The 12,572-nt window shown below is 41.8% G+C and overlaps 2 protein-coding genes and 1 non-coding gene across 3 annotated transcripts in view; 1 reads left to right on the top strand and 2 right to left on the bottom strand.

The window, feature by feature from the left end:
* Positions 1-2,295: 2,295 nt before the first annotated feature.
* On the top strand, positions 2,296-3,465 carry brcc3 (BRCA1/BRCA2-containing complex, subunit 3). The gene has a single exon (XM_008324371.3). The coding sequence runs from the start codon at positions 2,371-2,373 to the stop codon at positions 3,151-3,153; it is 783 nt and encodes a 260-aa protein (XP_008322593.1). The 5' UTR covers positions 2,296-2,370; the 3' UTR covers positions 3,154-3,465.
* A 325-nt stretch (positions 3,466-3,790) lies between these two features.
* Positions 3,791-3,877, bottom strand: trnay-gua (transfer RNA tyrosine (anticodon GUA)). Its single transcript is given in 2 exon segments — positions 3,791-3,826; positions 3,841-3,877. It is a non-coding gene; the product is annotated as a tRNA-Tyr (tRNA).
* Positions 3,878-5,542: 1,665 nt separating this feature from the next.
* Positions 5,543-12,572, bottom strand: part of LOC103389107 (uncharacterized) — a 52,334-nt gene continuing 45,304 nt past the window's right edge. Inside the window, exons 35-49 of the mRNA XM_025061993.1 lie at positions 12,270-12,400; positions 11,719-11,930; positions 11,493-11,643; positions 10,306-10,483; positions 9,968-10,209; positions 9,662-9,902; positions 8,974-9,177; positions 8,683-8,872; positions 8,273-8,347; positions 8,063-8,193; positions 7,771-7,887; positions 7,389-7,590; positions 7,153-7,313; positions 6,556-6,690; positions 5,543-6,059 (exon numbers count right to left, since the gene is read on the bottom strand). Of these exons, the coding sequence (XP_024917761.1) occupies positions 5,769-6,059; positions 6,556-6,690; positions 7,153-7,313; positions 7,389-7,590; positions 7,771-7,887; positions 8,063-8,193; positions 8,273-8,347; positions 8,683-8,872; positions 8,974-9,177; positions 9,662-9,902; positions 9,968-10,209; positions 10,306-10,483; positions 11,493-11,643; positions 11,719-11,930; positions 12,270-12,400 (2,661 nt within the window). The 3' untranslated portion in view covers positions 5,543-5,768. The remainder of the gene's footprint in view (positions 6,060-6,555; positions 6,691-7,152; positions 7,314-7,388; positions 7,591-7,770; positions 7,888-8,062; positions 8,194-8,272; positions 8,348-8,682; positions 8,873-8,973; positions 9,178-9,661; positions 9,903-9,967; positions 10,210-10,305; positions 10,484-11,492; positions 11,644-11,718; positions 11,931-12,269; positions 12,401-12,572) is intronic.

The following is a 12,572-nucleotide window of genomic DNA, read 5'->3' as shown; positions in this document are numbered from 1 at the left end:
TCCTGGTGTATATTTTACATGTTTTTAGGAAAATCAGTAATGTCAAAAGCTTAATGTTATGTATTTTCTATTCAGTGTATGGACTGAATATATTTATTTACAAAAACAAATAAATTCTTCTTCTTCTTCAAAAATGATGTTTTGACAAGATATTAAATGAGCTTTTATAGCACCCCCTACAGGGGATGAAATATTTGTTCTACAATCAATAACAAAAATAACAAGAATATTCAATATTAAATTAGCTATATAAATGAAACCAGATAGTATTGTAATACAAGGATATTGTGGTATACTTATAAACCATCAACTATTTATTCCAAAAATATATGTTTGAAGATTCTTTAATTTTATATAGATATTCTTTATTAATCCTTTTAAATTGAATGTTTTCTTTATTTAGTATTTTTAAGTCCCCCATCTTTCGCAGGAAAATCATTTTTATCTTAAAGCTTCAAACTTTATTCACCACTGCTTCTGACAGTAGAATAAAACATTCTTTTTTTTTTAATCACAAAACTTAGCCATGTAAACACAAAAGTCCCAGTAGAACTTGAAAGCAGCATTTCAGGGGACGTAATCATGTAGTGAAGAAAGAAAGAAGCCACTGGGTCCTAAAGCCGTCCCGTTACTGTCTGAATCCACTGTAACCCTAAAGTTCAAACGTGTTCAAAAATGAACTGCAAGAGATTCTAGTAGAGATAGTAAAAATTAAAGAATGCATGTCAACATGCGGGGCGCGGCCTTAGCTGAGTAGGTGGTGCAGTTGTAATGTAGTGTTAGGTTGTCACTAGGATTAGAAGAGTTGCATTAGTACAGAACATTTAACAAAGGTGAACCTATGGGGCCACAGCAAAATCATATTTGATAAACCATTTCCTGTCACATGAGCTCAATTTTTGTTTACATATGAAACCAAACACACTGACCAGGCCGCAGTTGATCCTTCAGCCAGTCCATCCTATTTGGCCACGTCTTAGTCGTCATGGAAACCACACGCCTCTGCAAACATACAGTATTAGCTGCCAAAGCAAATGCTCTTTCAGGTTGAGACACACACGCATAAACACACACACACTTTTTTTTGCAAATGTTATACATCTAATTTCTAAGACTTTAACTTTAGGATTGAGCTTGGGGGAAAAAAACAATAGAAGTCAATGAAAAGTCCAGGGAGGGTCTCTGCATTCACTTACAGCCACGACTTACGACCTGTTGCCACAGCAACACCATAGTGGAGTAAGATGACGACCAGGGGGTTATTCCAGAAAGCGGGTTATGTGAAAACTCAGGGTAAGGTAACTGTGAGACGAGAGAAACTCAGGTTATGTGAAAACTCAGGATAAGGTAACTGTGAGACGAGAGAAACTCTGAGTTATACGGTCCAGAAAGAGACGTAGCTGAAACTCCGAGTCAGTCACCATGGTAACAGACTCTTTTTGTCAGGTTTACTTGAAGTAGTGTTTCTCAATTATTATCTGCCAGGCCCTCCCTCTATCTGGACAAACCTCTATCTGTACAAACCACTGTATGAATTGCTGCCATCAGCATTTTACATTCTACATTCTACAATCCCCTGATTATTAAAATAGATTAATAAAGCCTGCTCTGCTGCCATCTAGTGCCTGGAGCTCCCACACCCGCTGACTTGGAGAAACCCTGAGTTTCTACCCGTCTCCTCCGATATGAAGACAACTGTTAGGCATAGGAATAGGAATATCTGTTCGAGGTACCGCTTTTTAAATTATTAAATAATAAGTCAATCGAATAGTCCCCCAAATCTTTCGCTTTGACTCGGTTAACAATTTTGTCCCATGCCGTTGTTCTGTCTTATTTGCATGACGCGTCAGATTTGTATACCTAAAGTTTATTAATAATAATAATAATAATAATAATAATAATAATAATAATAATAAAACGTTCTCTAATTAAATTGTGACCCAGTGACGATGTCAGTGACATCGTCCTGATTGGGTCGTGTTATAGGTTCTCTAAGTTACAACTGATCAATTGTAGTAAACAAAAGAAGAACATAGACAAGAAAATAGCAGAACATAGACTAGACAAGATACACATAACATTTGTATAAATAAATAAATACAGCACATACTGTATATAAAGTTATACGCAGTATTTGGCACATTATTTTTGTTTGTTAAATATAAATACAGTCCATCTTTCTTAATTAAACCCGCATAAGAGAAACAATAAAATAAGAATAATTTTTATTTTCAATAATAATAATAATACGAGAAATCTTACTTGGTGATTTAAGCGTAAACACGGACTCTTTTTGCTGCTGCACTGCCAAAGGCGGAAGTAGATCTCAGCTGTTTTGTTGTGTTGTTTTTCTTCACTCTGACGGAAACAATGGCGGTGAGTGCGGTTCACCTGGAGTCTGACGCCTTCCTGGTGTGTATGAACCACGCTCTGAGCACAGAGAAGGAGGAGGTGATGGGTCTGTGTATCGGGGAGGTAGAGAACACCCGCCTGGTCCACATCCACTCAGTCATCATCCTCCGCCGCTCAGACAAGAGGAAGGACCGGGTGGAGATCTCCCCGGAGCAGCTGTCCGCGGCCTCAACCGAGGCGGAGAGGCTGGCCGACATAACCGGCAGGCCGATGCGGGTGGTTGGATGGTATCACTCTCACCCTCACATCACCGTGTGGCCCTCGCACGTCGACGTGCGAACCCAGGCTATGTACCAGATGCTGGACCAGTGTTTCGTGGGCCTCATCTTCTCCTGCTTTATCGAGGACAAGAACACCAGGACCGGCCGCGTCCTCTACACCTGCTTCCAGTCCGTGCAGGCGCAGAAAGGCTCCGAATATGACCGTGTAGAGATACCGATCCACGTCGTTCCGCGAGAGGCCATCGGTAAAGTCTGCCTGGAGTCTGCCGTGGAGCTACCGCGAATCCTGTGCCAGGAGGAGCAGGACACGTACCGTAAGATCCACAGCCTAGCTCACCTGGACCCCGTTACCAAGATCCACAATGGTTCCGTGTTCACCAAGAACCTGTGCAGCCAGATGTCAGCGGTGAGTGGGCCGCTGTTGCAGTGGCTGGAGGACCGGTTGCAGCAGAACCAGCAGAGCATCGTGGAGCTGCAGCGGGAGAAGGAGACGCTGCTGCTGGAGCTGAGTGCTCTGTGAACAGGGGAAGGCTCTGATAGCTCTTTAAGAATTTTCTGTAGGATGACAGTTAAGGTATTCATTCTAATCTGAATCAATTTTCAAACAATAGAGAATATTTATTTCTTACATTAAATACATACACACTTAAAGAAATGGAGCAATACTATCTCCAAACCAACCATGGGCACTAGAAGATCTACAACCGCCTTAATGAACGCTTGTTGGGATAGTCTGCAGAAAGTGTAAAAATGTATGTGAAGGTTATGGGATGTAAAGGGGCTGCTGTGTGTTAATATCGTGTCATTATAAAATAAAACGTATATTTCTGTACCAGGACTCCAAATGGGAGTTTGTTATTTAACCATTTCATTTAGTCAATTATACACTCCGCTTGCCGTGCTACTGTTTTACCAGCAGAGGGTGACATCGTCTTCTGTGATAATATATAACAATGACAAGTGAACTACGCATCACCAATATCACAATGACAAGTGAACTACGCATCACCAAAGTGAGCAGGGGGCAGCGAGCGGGGACGGTGCCAAGCCCAGAGCACCTCAGTGGTAACTTGGCAGCTAGTGTACTCGAACCTCAAAGCCTCCAGATCCGCTTTTTTAACCACTAAGCCACCACTGGCCCGACCCAAAAGAAGCTTTCCTCCGAGCCGGATTTGAACCAGCGACCTAAGGATCACTGTTGCACAACCTACAGTCCTCCGCTCTACCAACTGAGCTATCGAAGGTGCGTTAAGTATGAATTTTATATTTTGCCTGCTAGCATGTTTTCGTATATTTTTCATTATATTTCTAAATTATTACTCAACGAACATAGCTCTTTTTTTGTGGGACTATTGCTATTTATGTTCGTTTAATTTGTGTTCAGTTGAAATTCTACCCTTTCTGAGATAATTCAGATGTCATTCTGAACTATCCACTTGCTACAGATGGACAACTGTACATTCTCAGGCTGTTTACAGGACGACTGGTGGACACATCTGAAGGGACAGAAGATGCTGGAGGTGTGGAGCTGTTTGCTGGCACTGCAGTGACATCTTCATTTATCCAATTCTCTCTCAATCTTTCTTGAATCTGTTCTTAATTCAGTTTTAATTAACAATAATTATTAATTAACCATAGTTAAAGTTGAAGTTGAACTTAGTTTTCAACCCCTCACCTCCTGTGGCTGTCCTATGTGAACTTGCTTGATCTATTTACGTTTTCATCCTTGCTCTTAGGACTTCCTCTCTCTTTACAGAGTCTGTATTCAGTCTTACGCTGTGTGCATGTCCTCTCAGTGTTGGACATATCTTCTACAAACTCAAAAGAAATGTCAGAATAGGAGCTTTTAATATGCACAGCATGGTAGAGGGTAAAATATGGTTACATGGAATATTAAATTGGAAAGTGAAGTAGTACTCATATAGATGCTTTTCATCCATCAAAATTTGGTGTGACTTAAAAAAAAACCCCTTACACTACATGACAGTGTCACACCATATGACATTTTTCTTACGTACTAAACTAATTTATTAGCAAAATAAAGTAATTACCAGTGATTTTTAATAATAAATAAGTAAAATGTGTGAGAAAAAAATGTCAAAAAAATATACAAAAACCCCGACCACTACAGATGAGGCCGAATACAGAACAATTAAACAAAAACCAAAAAATGATGTTGAAAAAACATCAGCAGATGTTACTGTAACTTCCTGATTGAGTGTAGGCCTCTTCATCAGTAAGATGTCTATATTATTGCCCGTTCAAATATATACATTATAGGTTCACACAACACCTATTTCAAGGACAAACTGCTTTTGGTCAGAACTTGTTTTCACATAATGCGCAGACATTAAAAACACCTAATTATTTTATACTAATTGCAGAACCATCAAATATTCATAATTGTTTTGGAAATATGCCGTGATCATTAACGTCAAACATACGCCGGACAGTCACACCATCGGACATTTTTAATAAGTCTTAATACACCAGCGATAACTTTGGTATTACTGTAATATATGTCATCAGGGGAGCAACATATATATTACTCATATATTCTTTAAAAATATAAACCTAATTAAAACGTGGTTTTGTGAACCACCCGTATGTTCCTAGACATCATCTATTCATTATCTCTATATTGCCTTTACTGAAAGCTTCAGTGTTTACTTCTGTGACTTTTGCACATTAGCCAGTTTCAATTGCCGCACTGCTCCTTTACCTTGATTCCCCAGTCACTCCACACGACACCTATTTCAAGGACAAAATGCTTTTAGTCAGAACTTGTTTTTACATAATGCGCAGACATTAAAAACACCTAATTATTTTATACTAATTGCAGAACCATCAAATATTCATAATTGTTTTGGAAATATGCCGTGATCATTAACGTCAAACATACGCCGGACAGTCACACCATCGGACATTTTTAATGTTTGGATCAAAATCAAGGAGAAGTCTTAATACACCAGCGATAACTTTGGTATTCCTGTACTATATGTCGTCAGGGGAGCAACATATATATTACTCATACATTCTTTAAAAATATAAACCTAATTAAAATGTGGTTTTGTGATGTTCCTAGACATCATCTATTCACTATCTTTATATCGCCTTTACTGAAAGCTTCGGTGTTTACTTCTGTGACCTTTGCACATTAGCCAGTTTCAATTGACGCACTGCTCCTTTACCTTGATTCCCCATGTGTGTCTGACCAGTGCAAGAGGAGGTGGTCACTGGGGTAAGGGGGGGTAGCGTGGCCTGTGCAGGGGGAACTACGTGGCCTCCTTTTCGGGACAGGAAGTAAATCTCTCTCCTAATAGCTTCGGCTTGGTCCGTCTGCTTCTTCACCAACATTTGGAGTCTTCGGATCTCTTCTTGATCTACTCGTCTTCTGTGATCTTGGAAGAGCGCCCCCTGGGTAGTCTGAAAAAAACAACATTGAACACAGCATTAGAAGAATCACTTTCAGATAGTCCCTTCACCAGGAGTCACCGCAAGCAATAGTCTGCATGTCTGTCTGTGGCAGAATCTTTAGACTAGATGTCCACATTGTGTGTGGTAGTCTAGCAACATGTAACCTACACCACATGACTGGTGTGTCGGGAACAGTTTACTATACAGTACCATGTCCCTCTGAAGACATTTTAAAGTCTTGAGTTTGACCTTTGGAGGAAATAAACAATAGCTTTTTTTTTTTACTCCAGACTGATGTGTTGATTTACAGTCACTGGATTCCTGAAAATGTTTATTTGTTTCACCCCACGTTCTGTAGTTACTTCCTGGTTATTATCAACAGAAGCGTCATAGCAGCAAGTCTTAACAGCTGATTTTTCAATGTCTCCTTAGTTTATCAGTGAAAATAGAGGAGCACAAACACAAGTCAAGGTGTGTGGGTGAATGACGAGTGGAAGAACTTTACAGTTTTCCTCTGATGAGTCTCCAGTTTACGCTTCAGTTCCATGTTTTCTTCAACAAATTTCTTCTTTCTGGCGAGAAGTTCCGTGTTGCACCTGGTCACGTCCATCAGAGCATCATGCGCTGCTTCGACCTTGGCCTGATGATCACACACGCAGACAGACACAAAGAAATGACAAAATAAGAATAACATGTTGTCTAATCCAGTATTGTAAGGTGTCCGTTTCTTTATGCTGAACGTCTGAACTAGAAATGATACCACAACCAGAAGTGACCTCTGCTAGACTCCGCACTGTGCTACCGGAAAATGACCAGATTGTCTTAAGTTTAATTAAATGATAAGTTTTTACGCTGTGGCCTGGAACCAGACCTGTACCAGTCTAGGGACCAGAGGTTGGAGACCCCTGTCCTAAAGTGTCTTTGTGCACTGAGCTCTGGTCTGTTATTCCATAAATAACATTAACTGAGGCTTTGCAGTCCATAAGTTTTCTTCTCTGCCACTTTCATCAATGCTGGACACAGCTGGACACACTGTTTCAAAAACCAAAATGACTTCAACTGAGAAGTGAGTTGGGACGGGGCCAGGGCTGCATGGACAAACCTCCCACTCTCTGCCTTCTTTGCCCCATCGAGCTTCTTGAAGAACTTTTTGCTGCTTCAGCTCCTCCAGCTCCCGGTTTCCTCTCAGTGTCTGCAGAGCCTCCAGATCCACCAGTCTCCCAAATTTCTTCATCATCAGAGTGTCGCACTGCTCCTCCAGCTCTGTGATCCAAAACACACCAGTCCAAGTCGTCACACCTTTCATCCTTTCAGTAAATACCAGAAGCCAACCTTTACCTGTGATTGTAGTCTTTAGCTCCTTGCACTCATGGATCAGTCTGCTGTGGTCTCGTCGGACCTGGACCTTTGCTTCTTTCTGCTGACCCCTCTCCACGTGCAGCTGTTCGATGCGCTGCTGCAGTCTTCTCAGCTCGCTGCTGTCCACCACCAGTGCCTCACTTAAATCGGCCGGGATGGAGCCGTTGGCAATGAATTCAATCTGGTAAACCAACAGGGAGAGTTCAGGTTTCTTTAGAGCCGAGTGTCTGACCTGAAGCTGTAACCCTAACAAACGCAGATGGAATTTGAATCTTGTGGTGCTTCCAGTAATGAATAAAGGTGTGACTAAACTGCGCTGTAGAGCGGGATAGGTCATTACTAATGTCTGTTGTGTGTTCACCTGATGGAGCCTCAGAGGAACAACCACCTCCAGCTCATTCATCTTCTCCTGCTTCTCTCTGTTGATTTCCTCCAGGTCCTGCTCCGCTGCCTTCACACTGAGCCTTGCTGTTTTCTGCTGCAGAGCCAAAAATTACACACACAGTGTAGACAGTGTCAACATTAAGCATCAGATCATTTCTGAACACGTTCACACTGCTCGTTATCACCTCAAGTGTGACTTCCCACCCTTCTGTGGTGCACCAGATGTTTAAACTTTGCAAGTCTTTACATTGTTCAAAGTGAAGTCTCACCTTCTTGAGAAGAACCTCTTGCTCCTCCTTCAGGGCCTCCGCCCTCCTCTTCTCTTCCATTAGCAGCGCCTCCACGTCCAGCCTTCGCTCCCTCAGCTGCAACGTGTTTTCGTACAACTGAGGGTCACAGCCTGACACACACACACACACACAGAGACACAGTTATGACTGTTACTTCAGCAGTTTTAAGTTTTGAAATGTCTGGTTTACCTTGGACTGCGTTTTCTCCCGAGTCACTGTCATCATCAACAGCATCAGAGTCTTCATCACTGTCCATTTCTTCACCTGTGTACACACAGGACAGGGCACAGTGTTTCATATTTAAAAACACAACAGTTCTATAACCAAACACTAAATTACTGTTAGCTGAAATGTGGCTACAAATATTAGGATATAACTGGTGGTGAAAAAACAAAAGTCTAATACTACTTCGTTGAGGTATTGCTTACAAAATAGATAAAAGTGTAAACAAATCAGGCTAAAGGATGATGATAATTTAAAATATAATAAAATATCCATAACATTGACTATAAAGTCCTGAGGCTCACAAATTAAATCATGTTGTCCATACTGTGGGTGACAGCCTACTGTGTGTTCGTTTGGAAGTTACTTCCTCTCACCTTCACTTGGCTCCTGCGTCTTCACATATTTGACATTTCTCTTAAAGACTCCGGTGAGAAAGGCTTCAAACTTGTTGTTCTGCCCCAGTGACTCCTGGAAGGCAGCAACCACTGCCTTTTCCTGCTCCTGCAGCTTGGACATGTCTCTGTGCTTCTGCTGCAGCTGCTGACTGCAGTTATCCAGCCGGGACTTTGTCAGGACAGAAACGTCTTCATGAAAGTCTGCCTCATCACATCCATGTTTATGTGGCTTGAAGTAAAACATGGAAATAAAACTAAACAAATACAGACCGTGATCCCATTCTCCTCCCTGACAAATTTGTCCAGCGCCTCCTGCAGGCCGACCTCCCTCTTCGCAAACTCCATGAGGAGTAGCAGCTCCTGGCAGAGCGTCAGGCGACGGAGGTCGGCCATTTTCAGTTCCCAGTCCAGATGAAGCTTCTGATGACGCAGCAGCAGAAGTTCAGCGTCGAACTGATACATCGAAATATTTATCTGAGAATTTAAGACCAGATGATCCAACTTTAGATCACAGCATAAAAATATTTTCAGATCATTATCACTCTTATTATTGATACTGTTATTATTATTGTTAACAACAATAACGATCACACATTTTTAATCGTGGTATTTTGGACTTGTCTTAAATTCATGCTTTAATTACGACTGGAGGAAAACCTAAGACTGAAGGATAAAGCCAGGATTGTTTAATCTTCCTGTACTTCACATACTCTACTTTAACAACTATTTAAAATGTCATAAAATGCCAACAACATTTAACAAAAGTCAATACTAATCGTGGTATTTTGGACTTTGTGTCTTAAATTACGATTGGAGGAAAACCTAAAACTGAAGGATAAAGCCATGATTGTTTAATCTTCCTGTACTTTACATACTGTACTTTAACAACTATTTAAAATGTTGTAAAAAGCCAACAACATTTAACAAAAGTCAATACAATGTCCTTAAACTCAGAGACCTGCTCCAGCAGGTAGTCCTGCTCGTACAACAGTCTGATTTCCTCCTCTCGTAGAAGCTCCTTCTCCAGATCGCTCAGCTCCACCTCCTCCTCGTCTGTTCCTTCCTCTGGTGAAATCATTGGATGAGTCACTTCCTGTTGTATCTTCTGATCTCCTTTTTCCTGAATTTCCTTTTCCAGCAGCTCCAATAAATATGTGGTTTGCTCCTCGTCCTCCTCCTGCCCCATGACCCTGGATCTGCTAGAAGAACAGAAACACAGATACAATAACTTGTTTCTACACAAGTCTTTCATGTCTTGATCTACCTTTGTTCTCTCAGGGCGCGGTATTGATCCAGTCTGCTGTCATCGTACTGTAGCCTCCTCTCTGGGGTTTCCTCTGGTTGTATTGTGGGCAGGACAGGAGGCGGACGGTGGAGATGAGTTGGCAGACGCTGCTGGACTTTGTGCAACTGTTGGACCTGCGACTGCAACCGAGAAACCAGGTCGAGCTTGGAGTCCCTCAACGCCATGATGCGACTGTTCATCTGGGTTTGTTGTTCTCGAATCTGAGTGGATAGGACAGAGAGGAACCAAGGAACAAACCTGAGGTGATGATGTATCCAATAAAACGTACACAGACTGGTGTGTTTGTGGTTCTTTACACTGATCTCCAGACCCATGATCTCCACTCTCTTCTTCTCTGGATTCATCCTTAGATGTTCTGGCACAGCTTGGTCTGTCTCTGTCCTTAGTTTTAAGTCTCCGATGTTCTCTCTGGCTTCACGGATGAGCTGTGCGGCCCGAGGATCCTCATGGTTCTCATCTGGTTTCTCTGCGTGACTGAGACACCGACCAGGAATTAACTCAGCGATTGCCATCAACTTAGCATTGAATAAGTTGGTCTCAAGGTCAGTTTTGTCTTATGATGATGTTTATGTATGAGTCCTGACCCTATGACCTCACCCGACCTCTCCACTCTGTACAGCAAAGTCATGGTTTAATAATTATCCTTGATTTAACTTGATTTTGTTCTCATTGTGATTTTTCATCAGTCAGAACTGTCTAAAAGTTTATATGTGTTATTCTTAGAACTGACAATCAATTAAATGTTTAAATAAGACTAATCACTGCGTAGCTGATGGAAATGATGGGACTATTAATCTGTAAAAATATCCATACAAATCTCCAACAGTCTCAGTGAAAAATGAAATGAACACGTGCAGAGTTTCAAAGTGAACTCCTTGTCATTGTGACACAGCACACCACTGCACACAACAGATGTTACCGCTGCTTATAACCCACCACCAAAGTCAACAGGGGGCAGCTTTAAGCACCCAGGGAGCAGTGTGTAGGAATGGTGCCATGCTCAGGGCACCTCAGTGGTAACTTGGCAGCTGGTAGACTAGAACCTGAAGCCTTTCAGAGCCAAGTCCGCTTCCTTAACCACTAAGCCACCACTGCCCCTAAGTTTCTTTCTAACCTTTGTCCATAGTCTAACCAGTCATTGACCTCAACAATATTAATCAGTCTACAGTCCTGAACAATCCATCTGACTGTTGTGTCAGTCAGACTGTCAGTCATAGACTGACTCACTGTCTTGATCTCAGTCTGGCTGCCCGATCATTCGCCTCCTCTATGCGGTCCTCCGAGGGCACATATATGTGTATACATAATTTTAAAATGCATCTTAAACTGATCCATTTTACAAATAAAATATGGAGAGTTTCAATTTCAAAGCTATTTTCTCACATGTTTGAAAATTCCTTGCTCGAGTGGAGCAGTTCAGCTTAGTTTCTAGAAGACCTTCCGCCTCTCATCCGAGATCGGACACTGGTTCTAAGCGACTCACAGTTTGGCCCATTCTTTTTTCCTCTTCTCTATTTTGGCTCGCGCTTGTTCTGCCTTCTCCGCAGCTCTCCTCAGCTTCTCCTCCTGTCGGACTCCCAGCCTTACACCTGCTGATGGTGGCACCTGTGGACGCAGCACCTCCACCTCCTCGTCTTTTGCAGAAAGCACACAGAGGCTGCATCAACATGTTGTTTTCAACACAACAATGAAAGCATTTCTGGCTGTACCTCTCTTTTTGTCACTGTCTTCTACAGGCCACGCTCCGTGGTTCCTCCTCTCCGATGCAGCATTACAGTCTCCGTCAGGTTGGTTGATGGTGTTTATGTGTTGGTGTTGAGTCGGGAACTCAGTGGTTGGTTGCTGGAGGTAGGTGGATACTCTGTGGTCGCTGGAGATGGCCACTACAGTGACTATGTTGGTTTCCAGAGAGGCAAAGAACCTGCAACAGAAAAAAACATTGAGCTATATGCAAACCAAATATATGTTTTTCATTTTAAATTGTACAATATTTACATTTGAAAATAAATGATATTGTGCTTCTTTGTCATTGTTTTTTTTTTGGCTATAGTACCTGAAAGGTATTAGAATTAAATCACATAAAAAGAATTGAATGTGTGAAAAAAATGGGAATATCAAATATTTGAACAATATATAATGTTTTAATGAGGCTGAGCTGCCCCTTCTGGCAAGGACTAGGACAGCATTCTGTGATCTTCATTTACACAAGTAACTTTGCAACAGTTTATTGTACGTGTATATATGTGTGTTCTTTCAATACCAGTCCTGTAGTTTCTTCAGAGCTGCTCCACTTCTCTCTTCCTCCCAGCTCAGCTGTTTTCTAACCTCCATTATCAGCCTGGACTTCTCTTGTTCTGCCTGATCCTTGAAATATGGACCCAGTAGCAGCTCCTGAACAAACACACACACACACACACGTAAACACACACACACCTGAATGATGTTGTCCTAATCACCTCTTTCTGATTGGGTGACTGCAGAAACCTAAGTACTGAGAAAAAAGACAAATACTTTATCTAGACCATACGTGTCAAACTCAAACTCAAACTGCCCATTTGATGGC

This window comes from Cynoglossus semilaevis, chromosome 14, assembly GCF_000523025.1.
Source record: "Cynoglossus semilaevis isolate Cse_v1.0 chromosome 14, Cse_v1.0, whole genome shotgun sequence".
NCBI classification, from domain to species: Eukaryota; Metazoa; Chordata; class Actinopteri; order Pleuronectiformes; family Cynoglossidae; genus Cynoglossus; species Cynoglossus semilaevis.
This window is presented reverse-complemented; position numbering and strand designations above follow the sequence as displayed.

Coding starts and splice junctions, on each gene's coding strand:
- brcc3 (XM_008324371.3), top strand. CDS start 2,371: ATGGCGGTGAGTGCGGTTCACCTGGAGTCTGACGCCTTCCTGGTGTGT.